We start from the raw sequence: 12,800 nt of genomic DNA on the forward strand, positions 1-12,800 counted from the left end.
TTGAGCAAGGGCAACGGGATGGAAAAGACATGAGTCACAACACAAGGCAACAAAGCCCGCTGTGGAAAAATCACCACTACACGTGTTTGTGTTTGACACACCTCAACACGTTGACCCGGATTTGACTCGGCTCCAACTCCCCACCGGAGACTAAATTTAGACATTTGACAGAGTTTTCGTAACTCTTTCAGTGCCGTGGGCCAGAATTTCCATCATGTAAAATGCTTGGGTTGTGTGCCAGTGACCAGAATTCTTTATCAATGTTTTGTTTTTTAATGATTGAATAATGACACTCGAGGCCAGCACTCCTCTTAACTCTTACGGTGCTCTACATTATTGGAGTCGCGAGGGTGAGTATATCAAGCATTTTCACTTAGCTTTCATGGCCAACAGAACATTGTGTGCTATGTCTATGTAAATATGTGTGCTGCCATTGAAAGATTGACTTCCATTCTTCAGTTACACTTGCATGTAGGTAACAGCTGTGTTGTAAGTGCAGAAACACTGCCATCCAATGGTCACAGTTATCACTACAGGGCTCAATTGGCTTAAATTAGGGAAGCATCAGTCAAGCATGTCAGCTACCCTCCATAAAAAAAAAACTAAACTTATTGACCATCATTTTATGATTTATTACTTATTACTTTTTTTTAAAAGACGAGAATTCTCATCTGAATGAGTTCGTCACATGCCAGTCGAGCAGTGTTGTAATGTAGCTATATACAGTACATATGCAAACTGTTATTTTGCCATCAAAAACACATTTTCACTCTTTTTGTTCATGTTTTATCAGGGGAACGACTGCTAAAATGTTTCAGATGTTACTAAAAAAAATTGTCAACGTGTATATCTGCAAGGTTTTTTTTTCCTTTTGTCCAAAATGACTTGGTGTCACTCATACCCTATGTTCAAACAGCGATTACGAAAGAACGGAATGAGGTAGAGTCTTACTTTCTGCGTAAAAATGGAATCCAGTTTTTTTGATGGTACCACCACAATACAATGTTCTGATTGCCTTAAAAGATGTCAAAATGCTCAAAATTCTTTCTTACTTTTCAATTTTATCCTTTTTTTGTGTTTATCTTTCCTTTGTTCCTTCTTCACAAGCTTTTAAGTGCTATTTATTTATTTTATCTAATAGAATATAATGTTAATAATACTTTTTGGGGGGACGAATGGAACAATTTGCAGTCATTTTTGGAAGAAAACAAAGGCGTATCTCCTCAGGCTCGTGCTGTTTGAAGACTTTGTAGCGGGTGACGCGACACGTTGGGCCAACATTGCCCAGTTGTTGCGTAGCGATGACACGCACCATTAGCTCCGCTACACGCTCCTCAAATGTTCACTTGGTGGATAACAGTAATCAGCTTCTCCTCTCCCCAACGCGCGCGCACATGCAAAATTCCTCGGTGGAACGCTCCGAAAAGATAAAGGTAATTGGACATGGGCGGGGGAGGACTTTCCCCTGTTGCCCCCTCCAGCTCGTTTTCCTGCAGGGTGACGGCGACCCGAGCCAGGCGGCAGAACCCTCCGGGCCCACCCGCCCGCCCGGAGGAAGATAAACAAGGCGGCCTCGCTATTGTTCTCCCGCTATCACTGCCGCCCTGTCTGTCTGACTGATTGAAAGCTGGACCTCCCGAAATAGGCCCGCTCCCCCGCTCTTCCCTTCATGTGTCTTTTCAGAGTAGTTGGGGCAGCAATTCAGGAAACGCAAAGCGACCGCCGCTGTGAAACCAAGCAAACAACCCAAAGTTGTGCCTGGAGGGATGGGTTGCAGTGACCCCGGCACCAGAGACCCCCAGGTGACCCACTTAGCATTTGGGAGGCTAACTCTGGCCCTTGACGCATACTCTGCATTACATGTCTTTGCACGCATGCATGATGCGGGGCCCACGTCCCGTGGAGACTAAGTACCGTATGTTTTCATAAGGCGCACCGCGTTATAAGGCGCATGGAGTAGAAGCTACAGTTGTGGCTGGGGTCGTATGCATCCGTTAGATGATCAAGGCAACAAAACAATCACATAAGTCCGTCAAACGACCACAATCGAAAATCAAGAATAACCATGATTGCGGAAAATACTATCTAACAAATGGGAAAAAAAAAACACTTGGTTAAAAGACTTTAGATCAACGGCGAGACCAATCGGCCCGCGTTCCGGGATGACGGACAAGACGGCGGACGAAAGCCATTGGCTGGCTCGGAGCCGCTGCCAAATATGCGCGCCGTTCGTTCCACGCGCGCTGACCCGCTTTTCCCCCCGCGACACCTTTTTGGTACTGGAGAGCGGCCGGCTTCCCGTGTGAAAAGAGTTCTTTGTTGAGGCCAACCTGTTGAGTTTTTCTCAGGGGGGGTGGGGGGGAGCAGTTTGTGGGTTCACGGCAAGGTCGGGGGTCACGTTGACTCTCGGGCCTGCCCAAATATTTGCCTTCGCGGGAAGATGCCAGCATCGGCTCGGAATTGGACCCGAAGCTCCGGGCCTCCTTTTGACCCAACCGAGTCACACGTGAAATTCATTCAAACAAACTTAAACAGACCAGATTTAAAAATGAGATGACGTTTGATTGATGTTCTTATTTCCAAGAAGAAATAAATGAATGATCCAAAGTCATTGAATGAAAAGAGCAGCCTTTTGCTGAGTTTCAACGGCTTCTGGATATTGGTACAGAGTTGCTTGTAGAAGACCTGCTACTTTAATTGAGCTGTTTCAACTGAATCCTAAAATTGAAGATGATTTCATTTCATAAGTACTTGTTTGCTTGATTGAGTAGATTTTCAGCGCTTATTCATTGCTATTGCTCTTCTCTGGAGCTTGTGGAGTTGCTGACGATTTGTGTTGTATGTATTTGCCCATATGGCCACGCAAGAAGTCAAGGAAGAAATAAAAAGGACTTTTTGTCGACCTCCGCGGTCATGTTTGAAACGTTGTGCAGCGCCGACTTTTGACCCGTGCGCCTTTTTCAGGATTCCCGCATTTTTGGAGGGTAACGCGAAGCCGCTGAAGAAGGACGGCCAAGTCGCTCGGGTCGGAGCCGTTTGGCGCGCACAAAAAAAACAACACAGCTGTGGCTGATGAATTCAAAGAGTGCCGCGTGCTTGCCGCTCGACTCGACACGGTTATGGTCACTTTGCCCGTTCTGAGGGCCCCCCCCCCCCCCCCAAAAAAAAAGGCATCAAGCTGTGTGCCGTCACCCCCACTTGCAGGGAACAGGAAACAGAAAAAACTATTGCTTAGCCTTTCAGGCTGCTAACTTCATACTAATCCTGCATAGCGTTGACGGATATATATATATATATAAATCTAAAATGTTATATTTCACTCTTTCACAGATGACTTTTTCTGTTGCAGGTTTACGGTGCTATTTTTGCTGAAAGGTACCTGGCGTGACAAAATCACAAAAATGCCGGGAAAAAAAAAAGTCTGCAATGCATCAGGTATCACTTGCATTTCAAGCAATCCATTGAAAAACGGCAGTCGGGGAACCTTTCACTTTGGGGAAGAAAACAATAAAGAAAGAAAGGACTGCTAGAAGTGAAGCTTTTTTTCACAGCGGTGCGGAATTTCCGAACGTTGGCGTGTGACCGCGTTTTATTTTGACAATTGGCGGAGCGCAAAGTTTTGACTTGGGAAATCACAGCCGGCTCATTTTCGGCCTTTGCATTCAAATGTCAGGGCGGCCTTTCGAAATCCTATCAAGTTCTTGTGATGACATGCAAATGCGTGTGGGAATATGCGCGGCCGTATTGACGGGGGCCTCAAAGGCCTGCGTGCGTGCGTGCGCGCGCGCGCCTGCGCGAAGGCCCAGCTCGCCGTCAATTGCAATGCCGCGCTATTCCATTCCGACCGCGTCAACCCCCCCCCCACTTTGGCCTTTCAAACCAATCAATCGACCATTGGGATTTTTTTTTCCTGGGCCTTTCTCTTGAGCGCCCATTGTGCGCTGCTTTGCGGTTCTCAAAAAAGTCGTCCGTTTCCACTCTACTCTACTCTACTCTGGTCTACTCCTACCGTACTCTTCTCAACAGTGGCTAAATGCACAACCAGGTGCTAGAACACTTGCTAAACTGGAGCACATTGTTGCCTTGGTGAGTAAGTCCAAGTCCACACACACACACACACACACACACACACGGACGCACAGGCAGACAGTGTGAGGCGGGCGGGCGGGCGCACGCACGCCAACATACTTTTATGGGATATTTGTACACGGCGCGGCCGCTTGCCATGTTTGCAAAAGCAGACTGCTCTCGTAAATTTTGAAACGCGCAAAACGCCGCAGACGTGACGGCCTGGAGATCCGAGTGGAATCCCTTCCCTGGCCGCGCCGGCCGGCAACGCAAAACACTGGCGTCTCTGTGTAAAAGTTTGTAAGGCTTATTTGCTTTGTTGCCACTTCCTTTAGCGGAGCTCCATCTAGTGGCTCCATAACGCAACCTCAGCCACTACTGTATGCGCCTCATAATGCGGTGCGCCCTATATGTGAAAACCATTTGAAAATAGACCGTAAAATACCATATTTTCCGCACTATGAGGCGCAACGAGAAGCGGCAGTTTTTGTAAAAGAAAGCGCCATTTTATCAAATAAACCCAGCGACTGTTTTCCACAAATCATTTTTTTTTTTCTTCTCTCCCGGTTGTCTGATGGGTGCATAAGGCAACCCCAGCCACTACCGTGGCTTCTATTCCATGCACTTTATAATGCGGCGCGCCCTATATGCGGTGTGAAAACAGTTTGCAGTGCACCTCTTCTAATTGGCCAAAATGATGCCGGGAAATGTGTTAATGACCCCTAATGATTGTTTGTTTGTACCGCGCGTTGCTGTCGCAAGGTGGTTTGGAGGGCGAGCACACTTGGCGCTGTGTCGTCCGCCAACCACGGCAAGGAGGCCAATTACGCGCCCGCGGAAAAGGAGGGATTTTCCTTTCTTTCTAGTGGAAACGTGAGTCACAGAGAACCCGCGTCACCGTGACTCATCAGGGTGTCCCCAAAAAATTGGACTGTTTTTCTGTCTCGTATTAGGCTTCAGCTCCTCTCACGGCTTCTCGGTACGGCAGTCATATTAGTAGTTCTTTTCAGGATATATGATTTTTGCTATATGGTCTGTGTAAACGTGTTGCAAACGCTAAGTGTTAGCCTGTGTATGGGTTTCCTTTTTGAAAGCGTCGCTAAGTCAACTAATTGGAGGTCAAGGGGGCTCCGCTGTCAATAGAATCGTGAGGCCGACACGGAGACCTTTGAACTTTCGCTCACTCTGAAACTTTACGAGCCAATAGCTGCTCAACTGGCGACTCGCTCCGCCTTCGGCTCAGAAAGAAAATCCTTGTTTGTATTGGGCCGTCGGCTTAAAGCAAAACATTTTACCTTTTCTCACTGAGCTGTTTTTTTTCTGTATAGGGAAGCACGCTCCAAAGTTGGAGACAGTAAAAAAAAAAAAGCTGTTGTGACCCCCAGGGAATGTTGGCGGAAGTACAAGCAAATAAAAATAGTGTCAACACTGTGGGAGGCGGCATTGCGCACATCTGCTCTCCACTGCAACCGCGCACACACACACACGCGCGCACACATTTTTTATCTTCCCACAATAGAAGCGGGATTACACTGATTTTAGTGTAGATTCCTAGATTATAGAATAGTTTCCATTTTCGTAGACAGACAAGGCACTATCAATGCACTACCAATAACGGCCAGAGGCGGCGCTAAAACACTAAAGCAAACAAGGCACGAATCTAAGTGTAAAAGATCAACTAAATTATTTGCATAATACCCAATTTATTTCACGGACCTCCCGCATTCAGGCCGCGAACCCCACTTTGAGAAGCACCCCTTAGAAAACGGATCCAATTTTAGAGGACCACTAGATGGCGCTGAGTCTTCCACAAAACTTTTTTAATTCACCCCAGAAAGATGACCTCTGACCTCCACAAATTGTTCCAAGAAGGCGAGATGAAATCCTGCTTGTTTTTCAATCTCAGCCTCGAAAGAAATAAATCGTCAATAAACGCGACGCAAACTTTTAACCGCCAAAGTATAATTAACGCAAGGAGGGAAAGGAAGTACGGTAAATGAAAAAAAAAAAACGGAGAAAAACAAGTTTCTAGCAGGCGGGGGGGGAGAAAGACAGGGGGGTGGGGGGACTTCCCACGTTGCACGTTGGCGGGCGGGCACAGCAGTGACAGGAGCTCGGGAACCCGCGCACACACACACACACGCGCGCGGGGGCGAGAGGGAGCAAGACTTCGGACGCTTCACTCGTTGTTTGCGCGATCCCCAAATTGCGGACTCGATCGCCGCGAGCGGACTCGCCGGAGCATGCGTCTCGCTTCTGTCTTCAGGTACGTAAACGCACCACGCCTTGGGCTCGCTCGCCCGCACGCGAGAGCTTTGCAACAACGTGTCCCCCGTGCGCTCGCTCGCTCGCTCGCGGGGGGTCATAATGCGGCCGCGATCCGTTTTGTGGGGCTCAAAGCGGTGCACCGCACCGCCAAGCGGCGAGCAATTACCCGGAGCCGAGTGCGGCTTGCGGTTCCCCTCGGAACCGAAAAAAAAAGAAGTTGGTCTGGTCTTGTGTTTTCGGGGCTGTAAGCGGCGTGTCAACACTTGGCCTAACACTTGTTTGCAGTCGCCAGGACTTTTCGCAGCGTGCTTTGCAAAATGAACGCACCCCCCAACTCCCAAAAAGCGCATCTTGCGCATCCTGCGGCCACAAGTCAGTCGAGGAGGCCGAATTCGCTGGCGTCGGCTCAGCAAAAAAGGCACACTTGCTCAACATGATTTGGAAAGCGACACACCACACGCGACTTCCAATAAGCGCACTCGCTTTCGTCCGTCCGCAACTTTTGCATTCGAGAGCAGAGCCACAAATTCAATTTACGACGAGAGCGATGTGTGCTTTTTAGGACTAAAGTAAGTCTAGGGAAATTGATGACCAAGACCAGTAAAATCATGCTAGCTATCTTTCTACCACTTTAAAACGGCAACGTTAACTCTTCGTTTAAAGATGAATACTAATGTTCATGTTTTTGTGCTGATGCTATTTTGGACAGTATACATGTGAAGAGGCTGTTTTAAAGTGATATTAAATGTGTCATGTTTTAAGATGAATGTCAACGTTTCATGATTAATCGAGATGTTGTGCTGGTACAATTTTGGACAGTATTAAAACCATTCCAAATTTTTCATTTATCAAATATTCGACTCGTTTTTATACTTCACAAAATCATCTTGCGGACTTGCGAGCCAACCTTTTCCTTTGAGCCCGTTTTATGTCGTCATGACAGCATTGTTGACTCATGAGACGCGATCGTCATGATGCCCCCCCCCCTCCAAAAAAAATCGGATTTTATCAATCTACATCCCAAATCTCAGATTTTAGTTAACATACGAGACGAGTGATTGCAGAGGCCAGGATGTCCTCCAATGAGCACAGAAGGACTTAGTGGGGGAGCTCTAATTGGTCCAAAGATAGACCCCCCCCCCAGCACATGAAATCCTGATGTTCGCGGTTGAATTAATGGAAGACAAATGTTTGCAATAAATAGTTTTCTAATGCTTTCTGCTGCCGCCTATTGTCTTTGCTATGAAGCTATCACTAAATCAAGTCTTTTCTGACATTTGAATCCCCCCGCCAACAAAAATACGAAAAAAAGAAAAACATGCCCCCTTCCTGGTGATATGATCAAAAAAACTTTGATGCACTTGCTAACTTTTTTCAGCTCAGACCAAGCCGTAACCTGTATAAACAGTGTAAAAAGTGGCGAGCAGCTGCTGAAAGTGGATTTATCCGACTTTTTTTGTTCGTGTTAAAAAGGATACACTTGGAGTTCTATTTATACACCTGTAACCTGTATAAACGCTGTAAAAAGTAGTTGACAGCTGTTGTAATCAGCTGCAGCCCAGTCTTTTTTGTTTTTCACTTCCTGCCCCCCCCCCCCCCCCACAGGTTTTTGGCGCTGTGGGCCTTTGCGGAGGTCGCGACCTCGCTGAGCAAGCCCGCCAAGAGGAAGGTGAGTCACGGGCTCCTGGCGCGCCGCGCTCGGTGTCGCCGCCTTGCGGCCGGGTCAAAGGTCGAGCCGTCGAAGCCCTCGCCTCGCTACCCCTTTGTCGGCCAAAAAAAAGGGACTCCGAGTGTTGCCTTTATTGAATCGCAAACAGCTTTGCCAAATTGTCAAGGAAGGAGCAAATAGTCAAACATTTTCCAAAAAATGGATGGGATTATATTGACCAACGTGCAAAATGTCTGATAGCGACGTTCCAATTCGAGCGGTCCGTTCCGGACTCCGCCCCCAGTATTTGTTTCTCTCCCGCCCGCTGAACGTTAGCAAAAAAGATCTCCCATTTACAAGGTCCTTTCCTTCTTCGTAATTCTTTTCATTTAAGTATCTTTTTCAGCCACAGAGCCTCCACTCACTTGGCTTTTTCAGCAGCACGCCATGTGCTTTCTCACAAATGGAAATTCTCCACGCTTGACTTTTTCAACAACAGCGGCTTTTTCAGCAACAGAGGCTCCACACGCTTCACTTTTTGAGCAACTTGGACTCGGCACACTTCCCTTTTTCAGCAACAGACTCCGCACGCTTTCTTTTTGAGCCGCGGGCAAATAGGAAGGATGAAGCTATTATTACGAAAGGTCCGCGCGGACGGCGATTTTCGTAGTGCGTCCTTTAATCTGCCCGTTCTTTTGCGCTAATCTGTGGAAGATGACGTCACCGGAGCATAAGTGGCCGCGCTTTGGCCAAAGTCCGGTTAAAAGTTCAAGCGGTACGGCGGCGGCGGCGAGCGGACCCGGCCGGCCTCTCTCGCCGACGAAGCGTGTGTGACTTTGTGAGTGCTTAATCCGTTTTTTCCTGCGGCGGGGGGGGGGCAAGGAGCCGCGCCGACGCCTTTGTGATCTTTGGGGTAAAAAAAAAAAAGAAAAAGTGCGGCGAAGGGCAGCGGGTCCGGCGGCGTCGGAGGAGCGCGGGCGGTAGCGAGACGCGGGAGGTCGCGGGCGCCTCCTTTCGGGGTCACCGCTCGCTGCTCATTAATGCCGCAGCTATGTGGCAGCTGCGTGTTTGATGTCGCCGGTTGCCACGCACGCACGCGCGGTCGTTAAGGCCCCCAACCCCCCCCCCCCCCCCCCCCCCCCCCCCCCCCCCCCTTTGGCTTTCCTCGTTCGCTCCTTCCGGCCCGTCTGGGCTTGAACGGGCTACCTCTTTTTTTTTTTTTTTTTTTTTTAAGTTGTAAGTTTTTTTTGTATTGGAGGAGCGATTTTGCTAATCGCGACTTTGTTTGAGAAGCGAAGATTGTCGTATTTCAAGAACTCCTTGTCATCTTTTGTTGGTGTGTGTTGTAAGCCGGTGCAGTTTATAGTGGGTAAAATACACATACCGACCTCGTTTTACGATATTTATCGCTTTTTTTGATTGTTTTTTATTGTAATTGTATTTGAGGAGCAAATTTTCTCATCACCGACTTTATTTAGGAAGCAAAGATTGGAACACTTTTGTCACTTTTCTTTTCTCGTCCCATGCGCGTAATAGTCCAAAAAAAATAGAGATACCGGCTTCATTTTAAGGTCCGGAGCCATTTTGGAGGCGGGCCGCCGCCGATACCTTTCAAGACGGCTTACGCTTCGGCTCAAATGGTTTTTGTTTGGAGGAGCAGTTTTGCTAGTGGCAATTTTTGAGGAGCGACCCCAACCCCGAAAGAGGGAGTCCTCTCGGCCGGCGTTTTGACGCGCGGGCCGAGCGCCGTCGGCGACGGAAGCAAAGAGCGATTAGGTGAACGGTTGAACGTTGGCCCAGTTGGCGGGAAGTCGCGGGCGAGTGGAGCGTTGCCATTTTGCTCAATGGCAACTTTTGTCCCGCTCATACTTGCCGCCGTGCCAAGCGGGCCGGCGACCCCTTACCAAATGACTCTTGCGGTTTGACGGCGCGCAGGAAGCGGAGCAAAGGCCGGGCTCCCGAGCCGCGCGGCGCCCCATGAGCGGCTCTCGGACCGCGGCGCATCTGCCGTCGAGCTGCCGGCTCGATCCGCCCGATCCGCCCGATCCGCGCGATCCGGCCAGGCTTTAGGATTTACATTTTGGCCTCAGCGCGAAAGCAAAGTCGGGAGGCTCCTCAGCAGCCCGATCATAAGTATCGGGACACCCCCTCACGGCTTCCGCTCCTCCGGGAACCTTTTTCATACTTGATTAAGCTTTGCAGAGCATAAGGCGGAGATCCCATTCTTGTATCTTGTTCCGCGTGAGGTCCGGCCGGGGCTTAGCGAGCTGGCCTCAAATATTTTTGCCGCGATGCGATGATGTCACCCCCTCTTACGCAAAGATGATTTTGCGTGTGAAAATATGCGCCGACGTCAGACGAGCGGCTCCGATTGCGCGACACGCGGAGGCGGAGGAATTCCGGCCGAAAGTCTTGGGACGGCGCTAGCTTTATAATCGTTAGGACGAAACAAAACAAAAAATCTTCAAGGCCGAGGAAGTGCGACTCTGGATCGAGATCCAAATTCATGGAATTTTCCCAAGGGTTTGGCTCGCTCCAACTGCGTTGCAAAAAAAAAAATGAAATGCGAAACCGAAGCTCAAACGCTCATCGCCTTTCACTATCGTGCTTACCTCATCAGTACGGCACTAATATTAGTCAAGGGGGAAGAATATACCCCTTTCAATATTGTCATTTTTCCGTCTACGTGTGTCGCTGCACACTTTTTTTCCTTTTCCTCCGCTTGTCGTGAAGTTGACTGCCGATGCGCGCCGCCGTGAACGCTTGCAAGTCAGAGCGAAACCATCTCAGAATGTTACTTGTATGTCAAGGCCAGCAGGGTGAAAATCTCTTTCTTCTCTCTGTGTCAGGTGGGCGGACGGAGGTCCAGACAGGTGTCGGAGGCGGAGCCCGTGGAAGGGGTGTGGTCAGCGTGGGCGGAGTGGTCCCCGTGCTCGCAGTCCTGCGGAGTGGGCGTGTCTCAGAGGAGCAGGACGTGCCCGCCGCCTCCGCCGGCCCCGCCGTCCGTCTCCTACCCGCCGCTCGACTGGGGCCTCGGGGGACCCCTGCTCTCCCCCTTCCACCCTTCCTTCCGACTGCCGCCCGATCCCAACCGGGGCCTGCCGCTTTACCGGGACGCGGCGCCGGTCGGCGAGGAGCCGCCGCCGCCGTCGCCTTTCTACCGGAGCGACTTCCCCTCCGGCGATCGCAACCGGGTGTCGGTGTACCGGCCGCCGTACCGCGCCCCCTCGCGGGCCTACGAGCGGCAGCAGCAACGCAGCGTCAGGAGGCCGGCGGGCGGCGCCGGCAGGAGGTCCGCCGCCGCCGCCGCTCCCGAGGCTTCGCCTGTCAGGAGGTAACGACCGTTCTCCGACACGCCGCCTCTCAAAGTGCGGACTGCGGGGAAATCGTTTGGGTCAATAATGAAAAAGAGCTCATTTGTTGTTCATGTCATTTCACTTGCTATTAACTCATTCAATGCCAGGGACGTATTTTCTCTTTTTTTTTTTTTTTTGAAGCGTCCAAACATTCAATCCCAGATACTTAAGTACTTTTAGGACATTCATTTCCAAATACTTAAGTGTTAAATCGACACTTAAATTGCGACTATATTCGCGCCTCTTTAATAAACCGTTCAATTCCAATACATTTTTTGAAATGTTCTACTCTTCTGACAAATTTGTGACCAATCGTTCATGACGGCATCCGTTTAAGACTCAAAATGTTTTCGTATTCGAGGAGCAATTTTGCTAATCGACGACTTTATTTGAAGAGGCATTTTTACATTTTCAGGAGCAATATTTTTTAGGGTTGGCGCCGCTGCCCCAAAGCAAGGGATTTTGGTAACTATTTCAAAGTTAGCTGAAGATGGCTTTCGGGCTACAGCTGACATGTTATTTGAACAGTGAATAAAATACTGAGTTCGATATTTTGGCTTTTGAGAATGACCAATCGTCAATTTGGGGGAAAAAAAAAACCCCATCTGAGGTTTAAAAACACAACCTTGTTTCTTTAACGGTGAAATAACTTTAATGTAGCTTCTTTTTGAGCGAGTGGTGTTAAAAAGCCAAAGAAAAAGCAAGGAGCATGAGGAGAAAAGTCATTTGAAAACATCTTTGTGTGACTCAAGTGGCGTATGCTTCCCATGAGCTCAATAAGCACTTTTTTTTTTTTTTCTTTTTGCTTTTGCCAAGTACACTTAATGCGGGATATGGCGTTTGGTTCGCGACACGTCCACGAGGTTGTCTGCAAAGTGACAAACGCAGGAAATGAAATTTGCGTGGCTTGCATAAGGCCTCGGCGCTCTGGAATGACTGGTTGGACTTTTTTTTTCTTTGAATCTTCCTGTCTGGACCCAGAAAAAGATCAGGATCCCTGGAAATGATCAACGGGGGCGCTCGGGACAATCCTTTCAAGCCTCACCGGCTGTATTTTACCAATGACCATTTGCTGGTGAATCCACGCGTGCGCTTGACTTTTGATATTAGGGAGCGCTTCTTCGTATATAATAAGAGTGTATTTTGATAAAAATGGAATGAGTTTACCTAAACCTGTATCATTTTAACATTAACAACGGAAAGAAGCGATATAAATCACAACTGCTAATTATTTTTTACAGCGTTTTTACAATTTCCAGCTTAGTCTAAAACTGAAAAAAACAACCAAGTGCATCAAAGTGCCTGAAACTAAAAAGTGCTACTCTTACTCCATGCGGCTCACGTGCTAAAACCAGTTTGACGGCTCTTCTTTCGCATCGAACGATATTTCGCTTGTGCGCGAGCGAGCCGATCTGGCTGGCGTGGTGCGTTTGGCTCGCCGGGCTGACGGCGGACGCTCC

General features: G+C 48.8%; 1 protein-coding gene across 1 annotated transcript in view; it reads left to right on the forward strand.

Annotated features, from left to right (window-relative positions):
- The first annotated feature begins 6,182 nt into the window (after positions 1-6,182).
- Positions 6,183-12,800, forward strand: part of adamtsl4 (ADAMTS like 4) — a 33,008-nt gene continuing 26,390 nt past the window's right edge. Inside the window, exons 1-3 of the mRNA XM_088411236.1 lie at positions 6,183-6,334; positions 7,942-8,005; positions 10,834-11,318. Coding sequence (XP_088267362.1) covers positions 6,312-6,334; positions 7,942-8,005; positions 10,834-11,318 — 572 coding nt within the window. The 5' untranslated portion in view covers positions 6,183-6,311. The remainder of the gene's footprint in view (positions 6,335-7,941; positions 8,006-10,833; positions 11,319-12,800) is intronic.

This window comes from Hippichthys cyanospilos, chromosome 3 (genome assembly GCF_059441005.1).
Source record: "Hippichthys cyanospilos isolate Australia breed blue-spotted pipefish chromosome 3, RoL_Hcya_1.0, whole genome shotgun sequence".
In the NCBI taxonomy this organism is placed as follows: Eukaryota; Metazoa; Chordata; class Actinopteri; order Syngnathiformes; family Syngnathidae; genus Hippichthys; species Hippichthys cyanospilos.